The sequence below is a fragment of the Spea bombifrons genome, chromosome 3, assembly GCF_027358695.1.
Source record: "Spea bombifrons isolate aSpeBom1 chromosome 3, aSpeBom1.2.pri, whole genome shotgun sequence".
NCBI lineage: Eukaryota > Metazoa > Chordata > Amphibia > Anura > Pelobatidae > Spea > Spea bombifrons.
In genome coordinates, this window is record NC_071089.1 from 39,535,688 (window position 1) to 39,559,634 (window position 23,947).

The following is a 23,947-nucleotide window of genomic DNA, read 5'->3' on the forward strand; positions in this document are numbered from 1 at the left end:
ACTCTAACTTCTTTGTAATAGAGCCCATGGATGTTGAAATACATATTTAGTTTTAAAACTTAAGTATGTTCTGGGTACATAGTGGCTTAAGGTGTGATATTACAGATGCTTTACTGAAATAGTTGTTTTCGAGAACTCTGCCTAGCTTTTGGTGGAGCCATCAGGGAGCATTCCACCTGTTGAATAGGGTTGTCGGTCTTGAAATTTGACAGTGGCTACCTATCTTCTAGCAGAGGTCTATGGAAGAATGTGTGTGCGTTTTATCTTAAGTAACATTTTTGGAGGGAACATTCTTACTCTGGTGGCACATGTATTCATTACCTCCAGAGTTTGTTATGAACGATACGTTTACAGCATAAATAGCTTCTTACATCCTATATGTGATATATTCACTATTTCACATTCTTCAATCGGTGAAATATAATTGGTGGATACAATTTGTGTTTCTTTCATTAAGAACCTTGTTTCCACAAAGTTAGGGACAGACAAACGCATGCATAACAACTGGTTTGGCAGGTAGGCTGAACGTCTGAGAGGCAGACAAATCCTATAATGATGTGCCATGTCGCCATTCATTTAGAAACAGGAAATAGATGAAAGCCCTTTTAGACTATGCGGTGGCGCATTAGCAGCGTACAGGGTGAAACCTGCCTCGGTCACGTGGACCTCAGTGGATTGGCAGAATGAATGATGACTGTGCAGCAAGTGTTTGGCTGAGTAAACTTTAGTTCCCTTTGGTTGTTTTGTGGGATACTGCCCTCTAGTGTCTAAACAGTGACTTGCAATACATCGAACACACAGTTGGTATATTATTCCAGAGTATATTACAGTAAAATAATATCAAACAGTCCCCTTTTGTAACAACAGTGTATTTACACATTTAATTAGTTAATAGAATTGATACTTGATGCCAGGGAAGCCATCTTTTTTTTATTTTATTGCCTTTATAGGATGATATACCTTTCTCTATTTTGTATTGATATTGTATTTGTTGAATAATGTGCCTCTTCGGTCGTCCCGCGGGCAGGGGAGTTGAGATGCAGCCCGCGCGTCCAACCCCCTGCTTGTTCGGTCAGCGGGAACCGCCGCCGGGTCCATCTTGCTGGTAGACGTGCGTCCCCGCAGAGATCAAGGGATCTTGATGGGGAGTGAACGGCTAACTCATGAATATTCATGTCGCTTCTTAAAGCGACATTTATCTTTTTTCCTCTTCCCCCTAATTAGGTGGGTAGGAGGATCCAGTTTGTAGAGGGATATTTAAACCCTCAGTAGGCACTTCACCTTTTGCCTGTGATAATGCCTTATAGCCTTCACTAGTGGTCCCTTGCTGATTATTTATTGTTTTCTGACTCCAGCAAGTTCTTGACCTTTGATGTTTGCTGCCTGCCCTGACCTCTGCTTGTGACCCCGACTACTCTTTTGCCTGACCCCTGAATTTATTATTTTATTTATTATTTTGGTTCCTGAATGTCCTGAGCTTTTCTACGTTCCTGTTTCCGCTATACATCTCTGTGCACTGTTGCTGGGCTCTTCATCTCCACTAGGAGGCGCCTTTTCCAATTTCTGCAGCGTGGAACCGCTGCCAATACCGCAGTCGTGACAGCAATGTACTCATAGATCTTTAGAGTCGTGTTTTGTTTAGAAAGATGAAATGTAATAACCATCTATAGTGTCCTAATCGATTGCACGGAACATAAGTCTATAAATGTAAGCATTGTCATGTAGGGTGAAAGATGCTTTTTTTAATTCGTAGGTATGGTAGAAGACAGGGTCCTTAACTTGTGCATCTAAAATGTTAAACCAAAGCAACTTAATCAATAAAATTAGTAATAAATTATTAAGTAAGCCGCTAGCAGACTTTGCATTTACTGAACCGGAAGTACCATCGAGTTAAAAAAAGCTTCGTCTGTAGATTTTGAAGAACGAATTCCCTCTGTGAGAAGGGCTGAGCTAGCATTGGTGATATGAGTGCAATTGAGCTGTGCCTTATGTAGGGCCATTTGGCCTTATTATCAGCAGAAACTTGTTTTCTAGCTTTGCATTCAGATTGCAAAAAATATGTGAAAATGAATCTGTGCTAATATGTAAATATATATATATATATATATATATATATATATCATAATTAGTAAAAAAATATAATAAATATTACTCATACAATTGTATGTGTGTTCCTGTGCAAAATAAATGCACAGGAACACACAAGAAATTGTATGAGTTATATTTATTATTTTTTTTTACTAATTATGATATACCGTATTTACTCGATTATAAGACGAGGTTTTTTCCAGAGCAAATGTTCTGAAAAATACCCCTCGTCTTATAATCGGGGTCGACTTATAATCAGACCTCAAATAGGTCTGACTATGAGACTAAGATCCAGATCCCCCGCAGCGATGCAGGGGACCTGGATCCTCCTGTCCCCCCCCCCTCCAATTTACCGGCGCTTCTGAGTCCCCGGTGCTTAGTCCGGGCAGCGTGTAGAGCTGTACGCGATTCGCGTAGACAACTTCCGCTGCAGCGGACAGCTCTACACGCTGCCTGGACTAAGCACCGGGGACTCAGATGCAGGGGACCTGGATCCTCCCGTCTCTCCCCCCCCCCAACTTACCGGTGCTTCAGAGTCCCCGGTGCTTAGTCCGGGCAGCGTGTAGAGCTGTACGCGATTTGCTTAGGCAACTTCCGCTCAAGCAGAAGATGTGAATCGCGTAGACTTCTACACGCTGCCCGGACTAAGCACCGTGGACTCTGAAGCACCGGTAAGTTTGGAGGAGGGAGTGTTAAATGGGGTGGGCATAAGGCATTTCTGGAGGCAGAGTGCTCTTTGAAAAGCCTTTTAACCCCCCTTAATGCCACTCTGCCTCCAGAAATGCCTTTTAACCCTCTATACGCCACTCTGCCTCCTGAAATGCCTTATACCTCCCTATATGCCACTCTACCCAATAATATGCCTTTTAACCCCCTAAATGCTAGAGTGGCATATAGGGGTATAAGGCAATTCCGGAGGCAGAGTGGCACATAGGGGGTCAAAAGTCATATCATGGGGCATAGTTGGCATATAGTGGGTTAAAAGGCTTATCATGGGGCACAATAGCATTTAGAGGGTTAAAAGGCATATCATGCGGCACAGTGGCATATAGGGGGTATTTCTGGGGCAGAGTGGCAAGTCAGGGGGCAGATGTGCATAACTGGGGGGGGGCAGGTTGAAAAAAAAAAAAAAAAAAATATTTTTCTCAATCATAGCTTTTATTAACAAACAATTGTTCACATAGTTTACATGAATTAACATTTACTGGTAAAACTTTTTTCTTATAGGGTCGTCTTATATTCAGGCTTTTTCTTTTTTTCATAAATTAATATTCAGATTTTGGGGGGTCGTCTTATAATCAGGGTCGTCCTTATAATCAAGCAACTACGGTATATATGTATATATTTCTATATTAGCACATACTGATTTTCACATTGCACTTTTAGATGGAGCAGGACTTTTTTTTCTTAAAGCTACTGGTACATTTTTACGAGTTGAATATTTGGTGCAACCCCTGGAGCTCATCACTAGATCTTTTTTCCCCTCTTTCTTTTTGCCTTTATATTTAACAGTAAAGCCAGTGGCATGAAATGGATCCGCTTACCTTGGTTTAACTTCAGCCTCATTTGGTTTGCACATAACTGTATGATGACACTGGTCACTACTATTTACAAGTCAGATATGTCTTTGTTTCTCCACACCTGCATATATGAAGCCACTTAGTCCACTTTGACCAGATTTAGATGGCCTGTTTGGCCCTGTTGTTTCCAGGTATATTTATTGACACCATCAGTGTTAGCCCCTGTTGGCACCGTGTGAGAAAGTCTGTCCCTGTCCCCTACACCATCTTGTATATTTGTCCTATGTTGAAACAAGCTGTATTCAGTATTGTGGAAGAATCCTACCAACCACCACTTACTTTAATGCTTCCTATTAATATATGACTAGATGAATGGGAGAGTTCAGCAATATCAATGACATTCTCCTGGACCATTTCAGTGCTAACTCGCCGCTTAGCTATGGTTGTTTTACAATAGATTCACCTTTTGTGATTGATTGTTTGTTTTATATGTATTTTATGTATATGCTATTTTTAATGCATAAAATTGCATCTGACAATTTATTTTCAGTTTCTGATTTTACACTTATTACTTAGGAAGCATGGGTTATCGTAATTGCAGAGGTCATACAAATGAAGAGTTTCAGTATAAACCCTGGAAATTTTTGATAAAACTCTAACCCCTTCATGTCTTATTTAGTTTATTATTTCCTAGTAAAATATGCTTAAAAATCCAACACCAATGTTTACTTGTATTCAGTGTCTATTATATAGCCCTATAATAGCATATCAAGGTTTCTAATATTCCTTGAACATTTTGTTTTCCATTTAGAATCCGATGATTCTCAGGTCAAGGTTCAGGAGAAGAAGGCCGCTTCGAGCCATCCTCACTCTCAAGGACCGCTGTCAAATGTTGGATCCAGATCAGGTGAGTTTGTCTCTAATGCTGCACACTCTTTGACTGATATATTGTAAAACAGGTCTACATCCTCTGCAAGATACCGTTATCATTGTGTTAGATAAGTAGTTTGTCTACGGATAATTAATCTGTGATGATGAACATGATCGTATCTGGGGAAACAGGGAAGTGTGAAATACCGGGTTTCTCCTTGTCTAGCTGGCAGCCTAATATGATAGTGGGAGAAATAGAAAGATGTAGCAAATCATGCAGTGAGCATGTGCCTTGAAAATAAAATACAGAGTATAGTTTTATCTTTAAGTACCAGTAGGTCAACTGAGGAGACATTGCTTTACAGTAATGTAGTTTAACTCCTTAAGGGCCAAGCTGCTTTTTTCTTTATGTACCCCCTGAGACCGTTTCGAACATTTTTGCGGAGCTTGTGTTTAGCTGTAATTTTCTTCTCTCTCATTCACTGTACCCACACAAATTATATGGTGTTTTTTTTTACAGAAAAAAGTTTTCTTTAGATAACAACATTATTTTTATAAAATCTATGAATTTACAATAAAAAAATAATAAAATATTGTAAAAAATTGGGAAAAAAACTTATTCTGACATTTATTTGAAAAAATATTTGTCATCTGCAAAGACTAATACAAAAAAACCCTGCTAAGTAGATTTTAATATTTGTCTTGAGTTTAGAAATACCAAATGTTTTCATGCTTTTTGCTTTTTTAGGGTAAATCAAACTTTATTGATTTTTCAAAGGATTTGGGGAGGGATACAAAAAGGAAAAGGAAGGAGGGAGGGGGATAAGGTACATTGCAATAAAGTACATTACAGGGCAATACAGCATTCAACAAAATAGCGAGCCTGAGAGGACCCGGGAGGCAACAACAAGCCACGGAACCATGCACAAACTAGTGGTGACAAAAAACACAGGCAGTCATGGAGAACCCACAATGCGAGAAGGCTCACACCAACGGGAGAGGTGGTGCTCACAAAGAGCCTGCGACGGAGCTTACTACACCGGAAGCAAAGGCGACAGTGCGCCTCGGTGGTTGAGTAGGCGTGGGAGAGGAGAAAAAAGAACTGAAAAGATCAATCAGTGAGGTCGTCGAGAAAAGGCGAAACAAACCCCAGACCCAGCAGAGGCCGGGCAGGACTAGCACATGGCCATAGCCAACCAGGGCAGCTCAAGGGGAAGGCCCCATACAATGCACTGTAGTGCATAAGAGCAGTACGAGGCAAGATGCCTAAATTGCAGGGCAGAGACAGTAAGTACCTTGGGTAGGGTAGGGGGCAAAAAGGAAGGGGGGGAGGCGGGGCAAGGTGGTGGAGAAAAACAAACGGAAGGGGCAACAGGGAGGACTAAGGAAAAACAAAGGGGAGAAGAAAGAAAAAAAAAAAAAGGGGGGGAGGAGGGAAGAAAGAAAAGGAGAAAAGACAGAAAAGCAGCGGAGAGGACGAGAAAAGAAGCAAAGGGATCAGATAAGTAGAGAACGGGCCAAGGGACCAGACACAAAGTCCAACCAATAGAACCAGTTCTTTTGGTATCTCTCTGTCGCCCCTGTCGCAGAGAGGTGGAGCTCCTCAAATACCCGGGTCCGTTCCACCCGGAGAATCCATTCCTTAAGAGTAGGCGGGTCAGGGCTACCCCAATGCAAGGGGATCAGCGCCTTAGCCGCAGTGAGGAGATGGCGGAGGACTGACTTCCGGAACCAGGATGCGGAGTACTGCATGTGAAAAAGAAGAAAAAATTCCGGAGTGAACGGAATGGCCCTATCCGTAAAGTGATGCAGCTGAAGGTGGATGGAGTTCCAAAAGGGGACGATAGAGCCACCACAGATGGAGAAGAGAGCCTGGGACCGCGGCACATCTCCAGCAAGTGTTTGGAACATCCGGGCGATAAGCGGAGAGAACCGAAGGAGGCCGATACCAAAGGGCCAGCAATTTATAAGACATTTCTTGGTCAGTGTTACTCCTGGAGCAACGATGAGTAAGAACACAGACCTTCTCCCACTGCTCGGAGGATAAGACAATCTGTAGGTCAGACTCCCAACGCCCCATAAAGGGGGGAGAGCCAGAGCTGAAGGCCTCAAAAAGTAGGCCATAGAGACGTGATATGCCATGGGGTGGAAGGGAGGGCGCCACACAAAGGTCCTCAAACTTAGTTAAGTCCCGCAACACATTATGTTTTTGAACCAAGGACCGATAGAAACTTCGTAGCTGAGCGTGATGGAGCACATCAGTAAGAGAGGGAAGAGAGCGCGTAGCAAGCTGAGCCAGCGGTTTGACACCAGCAGCAGTCAGGTAATAGCGGATGTCGGACCTCACTGTAGGGGAGTAGGAAGGAAAGAGGGGGGCGCGAATCCCAGGAGGGAAATCCAGGGTTACTGCGAATGGACGTCACAATGGAAAGCCAGGTGTCCAATGTAGCACGGATGAAAGGATGGGGCAGCGCAGCACCCTGGGCCGTCTGGGGCGAAAGCCAGGGCAACACAGCGACAGGAAGACCCAACAAGGCGGACTCAATCCCCACCCATTGCTTATGGCTAGGGTTATGAGACCATTCTAAAATTCGGAGCAAGTGACAGGCCCTATAGTAAGAGCGGGGGCAAGGTAAAGCTAACCCACCCTGGGACTTAGGGAGGATTAAAGCAGAGAAGCGGATCCGAGGGGTCCTCGAATTCCACACAAAACGCAGAAGCGTCGTCTTAAGAGTGGCAAAGAAGGTAGGGGGAACAGCGATAGGGAGGGTCTGGAACAGGTACAGTAAACGGGGCATGATGTTCATTTTAACGATATTAATCTTACCAACCCAGGAGACCGACAACCGCCTCCAAGACTGAAGATCAGCGGTAACGGCAGCGAGAAGAGGTAAAAAATTATAAGCATAGAGTTGGGAGAAGTCAGGCGAGAGCCAAATCCCTAGGTATTTAAGTTTAGCGCTGCACCAAGCAAAAGGAAAGGAGGACCGCAGGGGGGACGAGACAACCTGGGTGAGAGTGACATTAAGAATCTCCGATTTGGAGTTGTTAATTTTAAAATTGGTGAGCGTACCATAGGCCGAAAATTCCCGGACAATGTTAGGGAGGGAGACTGAAGGACAGGTGACCACAAACAAAAGGTCGTCAGCATAGCTTAATACTTTATGGTGAGGACCCCCTATGCGAAGACCGCTAACGTCAGGGTTCAGCCTGATAGCCTGGAGGAGTGGCTCCAGGGCAAGCACAAAGAGAAGAGGAGACAGCGGACAACCCTGCCGGGTCCCATTACGAATACAAAAAGGGTCGGAAAAGGTGCCGTTAACGCGAACACGAGCCGTGGGGATAGTATACAGGGAGTTCACCCAGGTAAGTAGCCCAGGACCAAAGCCCATATGAGCGAGGGTGGACATCAAAAAGCCCCAGTCCACCCTGTCGAAAGCCTTTTCCGCATCAGTGGACAGCAGGATGGCTGGGGTGGAGGTGTGCCTAGCATAATGCATGAGAGATAAGGCCCTGATAGTGCTATCTCTAGCTTCCCTGTCCGGAATGAATCCGGTTTGATCGGGATGAACCAGCAAAGGCATGAGAGGCTTCATTCTGTTGGCCAGGATCTTGGCAAATAGTTTCAAGTCGGCATTCAGCAAAGAGATAGGGCGATAGCTACAGCATAATGCGGGGTCCTTACCATCTTTAGGAATCACGGCAATCGTGGCCGCCAAAGTATGTTCATGGATACGACCGCCGTCCAAAATGGAGTTGAAGGCCTCCACAAAGTGAGGACCCAAAAGCTCCTGGAACACGGCGTAATACCGCAAAGGGAACCCATCGGGGCCAGGGCATTTACCAGATTGAGATGAGCGGAGGGCCAGCGTAAATTCCGACAAGGTAATCGGGGAATCCAGAGGAGAAGACTCCTCCGACGTCAATTTCTTACCAATTGTCCTCTCCAGATAGGAGCGGACCGAGGAGACAGCAGTGGGAGAGCGCGGAGCGCCGGCGTCCAAACGAAGGTTGTACAAGCCCTCATAATAGTCCCTAAAGCACTTGGCAATGTCCGCAGGGAGAGATCTAGCGACGCCATCAGAAGAGCGGATCTTGGAAACATAGGTAGATTTCCGACTAGCACGAAGAGCCCTAGCCAAATATTTACCCGGCTTGTTGCCATGTTCGTAAAACAAGGCCCTGGTTTTGAGAAAGGAACGTTGCATATTATAATTAAAAAGAGAGGCCAATTCACCCCGCAGGGCCAGGAGGTGTTGTAGGTCATCACCCGACAATGAGGATTTGTGAGCTTGCTCAGCCACTGCTATTTGCCCATAAAGCTCCTCAATCCTCTTCGCCTCACGGCGGCGACGATGGGAACAGGCGCTGATAAGGTGACCCCGAACCACACATTTGTGTGCTTCCCACACGGTCAGTAAGGGGGTCTCCGGCACTAAGTTGTCAGCAAAATAGCCCTCAAGGGCGCGAGAAGTCTCCTCACAAAACAATACGTCCGTAAGAACAGACTCATTAAGACGCCAGGAACGTCCTGAAGGGCGGGTCAGTGAAGAGAAGAGAGAGAGAGCGAGAGAGGGGCATGATCGGACCACGTGGTGACCCCGATAGCGGAGCCACAGAGAAGCGGGGCAAGCTGACACGGAACGAAAAAATAATCAATTCTAGAGTAAGTGCAGTGCGCCGTAGAAAAGAAAGTGTAGTCCTTAACAGCAGGATGACGAGCCCTCCAGCAATCAATCAGTTTGCGGTCCGTGAGAAGAGAGAGAATCTTCCGCAAGACATGACGAGGAGTGCGCGCAGAGCCCGTGGAGGTGTCAAGCGCAGGGTGCAGAGCCACATTAAAGTCCCCCCCTAAAACCAGTAAACCCTCTTGGAAAAGGTCAAGTTCGCGCAGGACCGTACGGAGAGCAACATGCTGCCCCCGATTAGGGAGGTAAGCTGCTTTTTTATAGGGCATTGAGTAGGGCTGCAACTAACGATTATTTTAATAATCGATTAATCGGCCGATTATTTTTTCGATTAATCGATTAATCGGATAAAAAAAACAATATGCAAATTTTTCGTTTATTTAAAAGAATTTAATGAACTGGATGTTAAAAAACAACTTAAAATTTACATTAACATTCGTATTTTGTTATGTTGTCAAAATACAACAACCCAAACACAATATTTATCAAACAAAATAATCCCAAACATTCTGAAAATAGGTGGACTATTACTGTTCAAGAAACTTTGCATTAGAATGCAAAAATGTCAACATGTCCACATGCTCAGGGCTGAGGCAGGCTCTCTTTTTGCAAGCAATGTTGCCTGCAGCAGAGAAGAGGCGCTCTGATGGAGTGGAGGTGCCTGGGATGCACAAGTAGGATTTTGCCAGTTTTGCCAAGGTAGGATATTTATGTTGGTTGGTGTTCCACCAATTCAAAGGGTTTCTCTCCTTGGCAAGGGGCCTCTCTGCAAAATAAGACTGGACCTCATTTTGTACTTGAGTATGAATATCCTCCTCCTCAAGTTTCCCCTCTCTAGTCTCCTCTTCACTGCTGCCCCCAGACTCAAGGAGTGAGTCAAGTAGAGAAGCAGCAGATGTTGAGGGCACGTCAACTGTCGCTACAGGCGAAGAGGTTGTTTCCTGCTGCAACATCATCCTTTTTACAGTCAGCGCCTCTGTCTGCACTTTTGCCTGTACACTTATAATTTGCTCTGGTGTTAAAAACTTCAGTCTCCTAAATCGTGGATCCAGGGCAGAGGAAACAACAACAATGTTTGGGATGTTTTCAAAAAGGATCCCCTTCCATCTGCTTTGAAGCTGGTCTTTTACTGTGGCTTGGAAGCTCTTCAGGGGAGATGATTCAAAACAGGCAACCTCATTGGACCTTAACAGCCCCTTCACAAGTGCAGCCATGGAAGATACAGTTACATATTCTTGGCCACTCATGAATACAGTGGCGCATTCAAAAGGCTTAAGTGCGGTTGAAAGTTCTTCAAGAAGATTCCACTGTTCTGGCTTTAACTCCAAATGATGTTTGCCCCTTTGAGTAACAGATGGGTCAGACAGAGTGGCAGTTACGGGCCACCTTTGTTCAATAAGTCTGTCGACCATATAGTAAGTGCTATTCCATCTAGTACTTACATCCTGAAGAAGTTTGTGCTCTGGCGTACCCATCTGCTTCTGTTTTTCCTTTAACTTAGTGCTGGCTAGCTCACTTTTTTTAAAATGCTCAACAAGTCCTCTTGCAGCACCAACAGCTCTTTGAATTCCAGAGTGCTTTAACGAAGCATTGATCACCAGCTGTAATGTGTGGCCAGTGCAGCGAATACTGGCCCACCCATGCTTGTCCTCTAGGATTTTTACAGCAGCCACAATATTTGCACCACTGTCATGTACAATGGCAATTATTTTTTTATCTGGAATCTCAAACTTTGCGGCGACCTCCTCTATCCATTCTGCGATGTTTGCAGCTGTATGTCTGTCTTCAACAGGCATTGTAGTGAGACAGAGAGAAGACAGCTTCCAGTCATCCCCTATATAGTGGCATGTAATGCCAAGGTAAGCCTCAGTAGCTACACTTGTCCAAATATCTGCTGTAAAAGCAATTCTGCAGTCATTAGCGCTGATGGCATCCTTCACATTCTGAAATGCCTCTTGGTACTTCCTCTCCACTAGTTTGGTGAAATGAGTTCTTGAGGGAAGAGTATATCCGGGGTTTAGTACACTGACCATGCTTTGGAATCCTTGGTCTTCAACCATGGATAGTGGTCGCATGTCAGTGACCAGCATTTTCAGAATGGAATCGGTTATAAGCTTTGCTTGTTGTGGAGTGCACTGGGGATTTCGTTGCACAAAATCTGTCATGGTACGCTGTTTCTTCCTGAAAGTAAAAAAAATATATTAATTAATAGATTTATAGATTATATGATTGGTAGTGGAATGCAGAAAAAACTATTTCTGTGTAACTCAATTTATCATTTGGGTTTAACGTACCGTCCTGATGTTTCACCTTCCTCCGTGAAGCCCACATGTTTCCTTTTCATGTGCTGGTTCATCGCGGTTGTGCTTCCGTGCCACACAAGCTCCATTTTGCATAGGTTACAGGTTACAACCTTCTTTGCAGCATTTAAAGTAAAATGCTCCCATGCCTTAGAGGACTTGGGCCGCACACTTTTTTCAGCGGTTGCCTTGCCAGAATCCTCAGCCATTTTTGCAGCTAGAATACAAAAATAAGTTTGGTGTAAATATTATTGCAGTGTAGTTTTCCCAGCACCCATATTTGCACTTGCCCCAGCACTTTCCCCTGCACCCAGCACACAAGTTTGCACCCAGCACACAAGTTTGCACCCAGCGCACAAGCTTGCACCCAGCGCACAAGCTTGCACCCAGCGCACAAGCTTGCACCCAGCGCACACGTTTGCACCCAGCGCACAAGTTTGCACCCAGCGCACAAGTTTGCATTGTGCCCCCACCCCTTTGCACTGTGCCCCCACCCTCACTCTGCCCTGCATCCCCACCCCCACTCTGCCCTGCACCCAGTCTCACAGCCTGCCCTGCACCCAGTCTCACAGCCTGCCCTGCATCCCCACTCTGCCCTGCACCCAGTCTCACACCCTGCCCTGCACCCAGTCTCACACCCTGCCCTGCCCTGCACCCAGTCTCACAGCCTGCCCTGCACCCAGTCTCACAGCCTGCCCTGCACCCAGTCTCACAGCCTGCCCTGCATCCCCACTCTGCCCTGCACCCAGTCTCACACCCTGCCCTGCACCCAGTCTCACACCCTGCCCTGCCCTGCACCCAGTCTCACAGCCTGCCCTGCACCCAGTCTCACAGCCTGCCCTGCACCCAGTCTCACAGCCTGCCCTGCATCCCCACTCTGCTCTGCACCCAGTCTCACACCCTGCCCTGCCCCCCCACCCCCACTCTACTCTGCACCCAGTCTCACACCCTGCCCTGCATCCCAACCCCCACTCTGCTCTGCACCCAGTCTGCCACCCTGCCCTCCCACCCCCACTCTGACCTGCATCCAGTCTCCTGGCCCCACTCTGCCCTGCACTCACATCCTGCCCTGCATATACCCTGCCCCCCCACCCCCTGTGCCGCGGACCCCCCACCCCCTGTGCCGCGGACCCCCCACTGTGCAGCGCACCCCCCCCCCACTGTGCAGCGCACCCCCCCCCACTGTGCAGCGCACCCCCCCACTCACTGTGCAGCGCACCCCCCCACTCACTCTGCCGCGCACCCACACACGCACACACGCACACACACACACACACACACACACACACACACACACACACTCTGCCGCGCACCCAGTCTCGCACATAAACATTCGCACAGACAATAGACAAAGAGTACTTACCTCCGCTACGAACTTGTTCCACTTCCAACTACTTCCAAGTAGACGCGCGTCACATCCGTCGTCACGTAGCTTGAAGAAGGCGGAGACTGCAGAGCGTGGAGCAGAAGCGGGGAACGCTGGCAGAGGTAAGTAAAAGGAGCCTAGCAACAACGAATTGATCACTCGATTAATCGATAACGGAAATCGTTATCGATGATTTCCGTTATCGATTATTATCGATTTTATCGATTCGTTGTTTCAGCTCTAGCATTGAGTATAGTATTGCTATTTCAAAACTATATTTTTTTCAAACCTTGTAATCATGCCCCCTTGGGGGCATCTTTCACACCGGCCACTTCAGTTTACCCGCCATCAAACCACATATTTTTGAAAAACAGACACCTCAGGGTAATTTTCAATGCTAGCAATTTAACTATTTCCATACACTAATTTTACTAATATCTTTTGTCAAAGTTTGTGGTGGTAATTTCCCCCGCCCCCCGCGCAAATTGTACTTCAGGTATAAATTTACAGCCCCAATATGTACTCACTCCCGGGTACAGTGATACCACCCATGCATGGGTTTGCTGGGTTTTTTGGGGGCTAACAGGCCACATTTCGGACATGCGCAATTCAGTATTTTTCAACATAGAATTGTGACATCTGGTCAGCCTGCCCCATGTCCATCTTTGAATCCAGCCAATTGAATTTAATCCATAAAACCGTATATTTTTTAAAACAAGTTATTTCAAATAGTGGTATTTTAACACTTTCCATGCATTAATTCTTCCACCAGACTTTGGTAGTATTTTTTTTACACACATCGTAATTTAGGTATGAATTTACAGCTTCTGGTATGTGTCACTGCCAAACAACCCCCAATATGTGTTCAGCAACATTTACTGAGCACAGTGATACCACCCATGCATAGGTTTGTTGGGGTGTTTGGGGGCTAAAAGGCCACATTTGGGAGGTGCGCTTTTAAAAAATATATATTTTGGCATCTAGTCAGTCTGCGCCCATCTCCTATTTGGGGCATCGTTGAATCCGGCCAATTCTATTTACCCCGTCAAACCATACATTTTTGAAAACTAAATATGCCATGGGTATTTTAAATGCCAATATTCCAACTTTTTCCATGCCAGGATTTTGTTTGGAAGATACAGCGTTAATTTTAAGACTTTTATATTTTTGGACATTTTGTTGCAAATGGATGGTTCACCTGATGGTAACATCACTAGAGAAATATTTTTAAGTTTCCACATTTTTAAAAAAACATTTTGTTAAACTATTCTTTTTAAAATATTTATTTAAGTGGGCTCCATTGACTTACATGACTGGAGAGACCCTCTTGGGAACTCGTTTATTTTTTAATGGGTGCCGCCATCTTGCAAAATCTCTTGCTATGGTGCTTGTGCCTTGCACATCATTGATCGTTAAGGGGATATGAAAGTGGGGTTTATTACAATGAACTTCCTTTATATGGAGAGATGGTGGGTGCCATTTTAGGCTGTCAGATATTTTGGATTACTTGCTCAAATGCCACACCAAACTGTTTGAAATGCTAATTAATTGCTGCTTACGTAATGAAGTCCTTTCCTGCTCAGACTTTCATGAGTCAGAGGGTCCCTTTCAGTTGTTAGGACTAAGCTATTGTATGACTTTCAAAATTGTTCACCACAAGGCAGTATGATTGTAATGTTTGTCTAGCAGGTAGTAATAGGTTTACATAACTTAGTCCTGACTTAAATACATAGAACCAACCCAGTTGATTTGGCATGCCAAAACACCGGTAAGGAAATTGTTTCTCTGTTGGTAGTCCATCACAAGATCCAGTCCAGTGTTGCCGTTATAGTATCCAGCCCTTGCCTATTGTTTTACAGCATTGTTTAAGTTAATGAAAGACCTTTATTATCTTATTGCTGTGATAGATTGAGACCCAGCAGTGTATTCTTACCCAGTAAGCAGTATGATGTGTTAGCTGACAAAATCACATGTTTTGTACACAAATTAAACAAATATGAGACATTAAAAACCTCTATCTTTTTCCATGAATTTTTACAGAGCCTCATATTACTATGAAAGTTGACGAGAGACAACGGCTTGCTCGAGAACGCAGAGAAGAACGAGAGAAATTAATAGGTATGTCTCGTGCAAAAATTGCCTTTTGTCTTAAATTGTAATGCAAATGCCACATTGAAAAATGTGTTTCACCTTTATAAATTAATTGCTTTTCCTAGAGATATAGTAGCAGCTTTATGCATTTGCAGTGGATTGTAAGCTTTCTCCCCTACCTGAAGCTATACCATGCATTCTGCTGTGCCTTAAGCTTGGGATGAAGAAAGGACTGTGCTGTTTGCATGCAGTGCCCTGCCTCGGCCTAAGACCGCATGCAGTGCCCTGCCTCGGCCTAAGACTGAACGCTCTGGCCTGTCACTCTCGTAGCTCAGTGTACGTCAGTTTCCTTTCTGCCTAGTCTGGCTGTAATTCATATAGTTAGAGAAAATCTATCAATGAATAGACATTGAAGAAGATGTTGCAGGAAAAAAAGTCTTGTACGTGACCCAAATAAGATTCTGTTCTGTAGTTAGTGTTTTTGTGCAGGCACTAGAACTTGGAAAATGAAAATCCAGTTTTCCCTCAGGGCTCTCTTTGTAGATAAAGTTACATTTCCATTGGGAGGAAACATTAAACATTAACCTAGATACTTGTTAACATGCTAATAAACCTGGTGATTTCCTCTCAGCGAGATTGATTGCCAACTGTCCCAGATACACCGGGAGTGACATCACGTATTCATACAAATGTGAAAAGCAAATAAGGTGTGCACAATGCCTTATCCTTGCAACAAAGCCCATACCAATATCAATAACAGAGCAGCAAATGGCTCAAAAGTTAGCTGATGGAGATAAAATGTACTTTAAACTCAAATACACCAGATGTACAAAATATAATTTGTTTTGTAGAACACAATTATTAAACTTTAGATCCAAAATGAGCTCATAATACAGTGTGATCACAGGAGATCAATGAGAATGTGTACTGACACCTAACACACTAGTCACACTTGGTGCAGGACGCCACATACTTTAATTATTGATCACTGTATGACCAAATAACATGAAGTCCCACACAGTTGGCTTGGAAGAGGCAATCCTCAAAGAATTCAAAGAGGGCGTACTTTTATTTTTCATGTGTACTTTTTAGAATAAATAGCAGGCTTGCTTTAGTACTCTTGATTAGCCCCTAAAGGACAATGGGCGGTCCCTAAACCCATTGAACCCATTGGGCTTTGTCATTAAGGGGTTAAAGAGTCCGTGACAGGTTAGTCTAGCCATGGTATATGTTAATAGATATAGTTCGTTCCATGTGAAAGTGTGTTTAACGGCTATAAGTATGCAAAGTAAATTTTAGTTATGTATTCAGGATATATATAAAGCATAAACCACAGTTTGTATTAGTTTGTACATATGGGGGACAACCATATTCTAAGCTATCATCCAAATATTTCAGTGCTCTACAAAGCAGTTCAAAACATACATAAAAACACGGTATTTCTTTAAGTATAGGGTTAAAGTGCATTTATCTACCCCATATAACATAAACCTTTGGGTTCTTCATTTTTGTTGCAGCTGCCAGAGAGTCGCTGTGGTTAGAGAAGGAGGCCAGGGCTCGCCAGCACTATGAGAAACATCTAGAAGAACGCAAGAAGAAGCTGGAGGAACAGAGAATAAAAGAAGAACGGCGGCGAGCTGCTGTTGATGAAAAACGAAAGATGAGATTGGAAGAAGAGAAAGTAAGTGGCACACCAGTGTACCTCAGCCTGGAAAAATATAAACATTTTTGTACAGCAGACAGAAATTGAGTTGGTGAAACAGAGTAGGATCTGGTAGAAAACGATTGGATCATCATTAAATTTCGATATCATGGTTAGTTCTTTATCCCCTTAATGACAATTGCCGGTTCTGGCACGGCACGGAAAAGCAAGTCGATTATGACAAATGACGTGCCAGAACCGGCACGTCTTTAAACGGGTGCAGAAAGCGATCTACGTTCGCTTTCTGCACCCAAACGGCGTTGTTGTAATGCCTCGACCTCGAGGCATTCAGCAACGCCATGATCGGCACCAGGGGCCATGTCTGGCCCCTCCCCGGGGCGTCAACAACCGCCATACATAAAAGCGTTTAGGAGGCGATCAACGATCACCTCCTAAACTTAAATAGTGTCGCTGGAATACCTCGATCAGGAGGCATCCAGCGACACCAAACACTTACCTTTGGATGGACTGTGACCGCTCCGGAGAGCGGTCATAGCCGCAGCTGCCGGTGATCTTCGCCATCCGCAAGATGGCGGCGGCCCGGGAAAAAAAACAATAAAGGTGAAAAAGTTCGCTAGACGGTCTCCAGACCCTCTAGAGAACTCTGGCTCCACTTGCAGGTTGAATACAGGTACTGCATTCAACCATGCAAGTCAATGGAGCCCAGCTTTCTAATCACAGTGTGATTAGTAAAAATAAATTAAAAAATAAAATAAAATTAATAATAATTAGAAAAAAATAGTAAAAAAAACAGTAAAATGTAAAAATAATTTCCCACTGATGTCACCATCAGGGGAACCTTCAAGTTGAAAAAAAAAATTTTTTAAAAAAGGCAAAAAAAATAAAATATATATATAAAAAATATATTTTTGTGAGCAAGTCCTAAAATTAGCACATTAGCTTAAAACAATTCTCGCATGGGAAGAGTTAAAATACTGGCATATTAAATGCCCATGGGGTATCTACTTTTAAAAAATGTATGATTTGATGGGGTAAATTGAATTGGCCGGGTTCAACAATGTCCCAATTAACACGGGGGGAAGGATGGCCACACATCTAATTTCCAATTAGAAAAATGCACACGTACCAAATGTGGCCTTTTAGTTCCCCCAAAAATGACAAACCCATGCATATGGGGTATCACTGTACTCAGGAGATGTTGCTAAACATCAAGTTCAACATTGAAAATGCGCATGCCCCAAATGTGGCCCTTTTGCCCCCAAACAGCCAGGCAAAATCATTCATGTGAGGTATCGCTGTACTCAGGAGATGTTGCTAAACACATATTGGGGTGTTTTATGATAGTGACATATACCAGAACCTGTTTATTCATACCTGAAGTAAAATGTGTGTGAAAAAAAAAATGCAAAAAAAATTACTACCATAAAGTTTGACAAAGGCTGATGGTAGAATTAGTGCTTGGAAAGGGTTAAAATACTAGCATTTGGAATACCCTGGGCTGTCTAGTTTTCAAAAATATATGAATTGCATTGGCCGGCTTCAAAGATACCCGAAATGGCACATGGGGGGAAGAATTACCAGATTTGGAAAAAATGGCTTTGAAATAGGAAAACGCTACCTGTACTTATTGCCCCATAATGTGTAGAAAAAAGCAAAAAAAACATAAAAACATTGGGTATTTCTAAACTCAGGACAAATAGTAGAATCTATTTAGCAGGTTTTTTCATTACTTTTTATAGATGAGTAAAATATTTTTCAACTAAAAGTTAGAAACAGTCATTTTTTTCTAAATGTTTCACCATATTTTATACTTTTTTTAATAGTAAATAATATGATACAATCAAAACAATGTCATCTAAAGAAAGCCCTTCTTGTCCTGAAAAAAAACAATATATAATGTGTGTGGGTTCAGTAAACGGGAAAGAAGAAAATTACAGCTAAACACGAGCAGCGCAGAAATGTTAAAACGGCCATTGTCACGAAGGGTACAAAAAGTAAAATCAGCCTTTGTGTTGTGTTGAAAAGCAATTCTCACAACCAAGCCTTTACTGAGAGGGCTGTGAATATTGGAGTTTTGTGCTGCTGCACAAGGTGGGAATGTTTACCTATTTGCCTTTCTGTTGAAGGAACGCCATGAAGCCGTTGTGAGACGCACAATGGAAAGGGGCCAAAAGCCAAAACAAAAGAACAGCCGTTGGTCATGGGGTGGAGCATTGCAGAGTCACACTAACATTAGCAGCTCAGGTAAAACAGAATAAGGCCAAATCGTATACATGCTTAAGCCTATGTGAGCAGGTGTAGGGGTCACCCACAAAGCTATGGCACTCGATAACCTGTGCACCATGGATAGACAAATTGTTTGTTGTCATCCATAATAAGGCTTATGGAGATAACTGGTCCTTGTCACCAAATCATAATTCTAATGATTTAGTAAATGTAATTTTTATCTTCATTATGATTCTTATATATATTTTACTTAATGGGATCGTCTTCATCTACAATCGCCTGTATAAAATAGAAATACAGATAAAGATATGTTTTGTGTCTATAATATATATTATGACTGCCTGCTCCCATCAGTCTCGTCCAAAGATAAACGTAGAGGGTACTGTTAATTCAGCTTACATCAAAGTATATAAATGTTTTCTCTCTTCTGATACAAATACCTTTATTTTGTTTTTATGTATTTTTTTACTTTGCTGTCATGTTGCTGCTCCCAGGTTACTTTGAGTCATCTTTTACCACTGCTGATCTGTGTGAATTGGCACACCATTTGCGAGTCAATGGTGGTGTTAAGAGAGGTGCCACTTAAACCACTATGATGTGTTAATTCTCCTTAAAACACCTGTTGCTCTTTTTTACATGTCTAGACCTCCCCTACTCTGTAGCATTTTTGTGATCATTTCCTAGTGAATTCATTACATAACAATAATGCCAGATATTAATTGTGGCCCTACCAAAAAATATGTATAACCTATCTGACTTCAAGATTTTCCATTATACCCTTCTTGTGGTTTGTGTAAACTTTCAGCAAGAAGGGATACAAAACCTTGAACATTCTACAGCTTAACTGGGTTTTTTTGGTATTTGTTTTAATTAATGCATGGTCATCCTTTTGGTATTACAAATTTGGCTACTTAACCCCCCAGTACATCATTTATGAAGTGCGGTGGATATTGTTGTTTAGCCATTCACTAAGTAATATCCCATTTATTATCATTTCCAAGTGCTTCGTTGTAGCTGTGGTACCCTTTGTTAGAATTTCGGCTATATCGCTCCTTTGTGTTTAAACAAGTGGACTTTCAATGCAGTGCTGGATTACCACAATGGTCAAACCTACATAGAGCGTGTTAACTATTTTCATTATATGTAAATACACAGTTTTATTGTTACAATGCGGTTCTGTGAAAAAGTATTTGCCCTTTCTCGATTTCTTCTATTTTTGCTTACTTGTCACAATTCATTTTTTCAGATCATCCAACTAATTTTAATATATGCCAAAGACAACTGAGTAAACACTAAAAACAGCTTTTGAATGACCGTTTAATTTATTGAAGGTAATGAGTTAGTCATAACTGGTTGTGTCACCTTTGGCATCAACAGCTTTAATAAAACATTTGCGATAACTGGCAATGAGTCTTTTACATTGTTGTAGATGAGTTTTTCACGGCGTATAGTGGCAGTACAGTTAGGGCTTGCTCTCTTCCCGGGACAAACACTGTAAAAGATTGAAGGGGTTAAGCTCCACCCCCCCCTTACCCTATAACCGCACGTACCGGCGATCGGCATTCAGTTCTTTTTTGTCCCGCAGGGACGAGCACTGGGGCTTCTGCTCCACTTGAATCCGGATCGGTCGGCACACGGGTTGTGCCAGCCAGAGGGGGTCCTGCTGGCCAGAGGGGGTCCTGCAATCCGTTCCCTCCCCGGGTGGGAGCTCGGCTGGTTCTCTTCGGCACCGCGTTACAGACTGATTCTGTAGCAGTGATTTGAGCAGGCAGGGGAGGAGCATGCGCAGTACAGTGGAACGCACGCCCGGGTGGCTATGCGTTCCACTGATGATCCGGCCGTGCTATAGCATATGCGCGGCTCGGATCATCCGATTTTGGCGCCAGATTCAAAATTTGGCTGCCTATAAATGCTGTGCAAACCTGTCTGACCACAAGAGTGTGTGTCAGGACAGGTTTTTCTGTGTTGTCTGACCCCCCACACGGTTTTTGGTGATCTTTATATTGATACACCAAAAAATATGTTAACCCCTTCATCTCCAGAGAAGGATAAAATGCCTTCTGCTCCTCCCAAAAAGGCTTCATGCAAGTCTAAATATTTGGCTTGCCTTGAATGTAACACTCCTCTCCCAGACGTGCCAGCAGTGTTTAGCAGATATCCTGGCAAAGGAGAAACAGAAGGATATGCAGTCCTTTCTATCCTGGTTCCAGGATAATTTGTCTCAAACATTCCAAGCATTTAAGGAGGCTGCCAAACCAACGGTACACGACAAGCCAAGTAAAAAACGCAGGAGAGAGCAAAGTTCATCCATATCAGAGTTGTCATCTGGGGAATGTTCTCATTCATCTATGAATGTGTCTAGTTCTGAAGATTCAGAGTCCGAATCCGGGTTTCCCTCTCAAGAACTGGGGAATTCGTTAAAGAAGTAAACCAGATATTACTGAATCCAGAAGCTAAGAAAAAAAGGGTTTTCCAATTTTGCCTCACCTTATGGAATTTGCGCAGCGTGAGTGGAAACATCCAAGTAAACGAGCATTTGTTTCAAAACACTTCAAACAAATTTTCAAGCTTCAAGATGACATCATGTGGGAAGAGCTCCCTAAAGTTGATGTCCAGATCGCTCAGTTGTCTAAGAAAACTACGCTGCCGATTGGACAGGTTTCCGGCCTAAAAGATACCATGGACAAAAGAGCAGAGACTGCTAATAGAAGAATCTTCCAAGCAGCAAGGCTTCAAAGCAAAGCAGCATCAGCTGGAGCAGCGGTAGCGAGAGCTCAAGGCTTATGGCTCCAGAAATTGGAAGACAACGTTCTGGAGGATGCAGATAAGGATCTTTTGCAACTTCTAAAAAATGTGAAGCTTTCTAATGAATTTTTGATTGATACGGTGGAAGAATTGGTCAAGCTATCTGCCCGTAATATGGGGATTTCTACGGTTGCCAGGAGAGCAGTTTGGCTTAGATCCTGGAACGCTGATTCTGCATCAAAATCTTCACTGTGTGATCCACCGTTTGAGAGAAAAAAGCTTTTTGGTTCTCCTCTGGGAAGAACTTTTGAAACAAATGTCGGACACCAAGAAAGCGCTGCCTCAAGATGTTAAGCCTAAATGGAACCGCAGGTATCCCTACAATAGGCAGAGATATTCCAGACCATCGGTTAAGTCTTCTTTTCGGAAACAAAATACAGATCCCAGATTTCACCCTAAACCGGCTAGACAAGATAGGGCGAGACGGTTCTGACAAAGTGGGAGGTCGCCTTCAGATGTTTAGGGAAAGATGGTTCCAGACTACCAGCAACCCATGGATCCGTCAGATTATATCGGAAGGCTACACCATAAGATTTTGCAAATCAGGGCAGCATCAAAACTCCTCAAGCAGGGAGTTATAGAAAACGTTCCAAAGATTCAGCTATTTCAGGGAGTTTACTCTCGCTTGTTCCTGGTCCCAAAGCCGGGTGGCACTTTTCTTCCCGTACTGGATCTGAAGTCCGTCAACCAATATATTCCATATCAACACTTCCGTTGACAAACCATCTCTTAGGTTACTCAAATGATTCAGAGAGGGGATTATATGGCTTCCCTAGACCTCCAGGATGCTTACCTGCATGTGCCTATAGCAGTAAAGTCAAGAAGATTTCTAAGATTTGCAGTAAATACAAGCAAAGGCTTACATCACTTTCAATTCAAGGCGCTACCCTTCAGCCTATCAACTGCTCCAAGAGTCTTCACCAAGATTCTCACTCCTTTAGGGGCAGAACTGAGATTGAGAGGAATAGCTGTGGTTCCATATCTGGACGACTGGCTGATAAAAGCTTCATCCGCTGCACAACTTTTAACAGATCTTCAAGTTACGATCAATCTGCTCAAAGATCATGGCTGACTTCTGAATGTGGCCAAGTCACACTTAAATCCAACCACCAAGATCAAGTTTCTGGGGTTTCGGGTAGACTCAAGATCTCTACGTCTCTATCTTCCAAAAGACAAAGCCAAACGCATTCGGCTAAGTGTCGCCGATCTACAAGCATATCCCCTCTTCTCTATCAGAAGGGTAATGAGCATTTTGGGACTTATGACTTCCACCATGCCGGCAGTAGCCTGGGCGCAGGCAAGAATGAGAAGGTCAAAAGAAATTTGACAAGTGGGCTGTCATTCCAGCCCAAGCAGTGGCTGATAGTTACTACAGATGCATCCCAGACTGGTTGGGGAGCTCATTTCCAATTTCACACAGCACAAGGGACGTGGTCAGCGCAGAAAGCGCGTCAATCCTCGAACTTCAGGGAACTAAATGCCGTCTTCAAGGCTCTAGTATTCTTCAAACCATGGATATTGGGCAACCCGGTGAAGATTCAACCAGACAACGCCACAACAGTGGCCTATATAAACAGACAAGGAGGTACGAGAGTAACCAGTCTCCAAACTTTATGCACCAAAATCATGCTATGGGCATAAGAAAATCTAGAAGCTATTTCTGCGGTTCACATCAGAGGTCAGAACAATGTACTAGTAGACGATCTCAGCAGAAACAGATGTTCTCGAGCAGAATGGTCCCTTCACCCGACTATTTTTCAGAGGTTGGTGGCAATAGTAGGCCTGCCAGAAGTGGATCTCATGGCGACAAGACTGAATCGAAAGTCCCTCTTTTTGCCTCTCTATACAGAATGGATTACCCTCCTTTTCTGGATGGTCTGGAGATCAAGTGGCAATTCAACCTGGCATACATCTTTCCTCCGGTGTCGATGATTCCTCGAGTCTTGCTCAAGGTCAAGATGGACAAGGCAAGCGTGCTGGCAGTTCTCCCGTTTTTGCCAAACTGGAGCTGGTTTTCAGACTTCTCCTCCATCCATTCCGGTTTTGCGCTTTTTACATGGGGGATTTACAGCGGACCTCAAGGTGACTCTGGTCAAGTGTCTGCTCTCAGTCATTTTCTGCTACTCGATCTGGCGTCAGATCGCTTAATTCGGAGATTTTTTAAGGCCATAACGATTAAGAGACCTCCGGTTAGATCGTTTTTTCCACCGTGGGATCTTACCGTGGTGCTCAAGGCTCTGTGTTTGTCTCCGTTTAAGCCTCTCCAATAGGTTTCGCTAAAATTCCTCTCCCTAAAGACAGCATTTTTATTAGCTATCACATCAGCACAA

The 23,947-nt window shown here is 43.8% G+C and overlaps 1 protein-coding gene across 5 annotated transcripts in view; it reads left to right on the forward strand.

Moving 5' to 3' along the window:
- The window catches only part of MAP7 (microtubule associated protein 7), an 84,569-nt gene that overhangs the window by 46,925 nt on the left and 13,697 nt on the right, over positions 1-23,947 (forward strand). For all 5 annotated transcript variants that reach the window (XM_053458980.1, XM_053458977.1, XM_053458978.1 and 2 more), the window contains exons 2-5: positions 4,420-4,515; positions 14,873-14,950; positions 16,441-16,604; positions 18,713-18,830. In XM_053458980.1, coding sequence (XP_053314955.1) covers positions 4,420-4,515; positions 14,873-14,950; positions 16,441-16,604; positions 18,713-18,830 — 456 coding nt within the window. The remainder of the gene's footprint in view (positions 1-4,419; positions 4,516-14,872; positions 14,951-16,440; positions 16,605-18,712; positions 18,831-23,947) is intronic.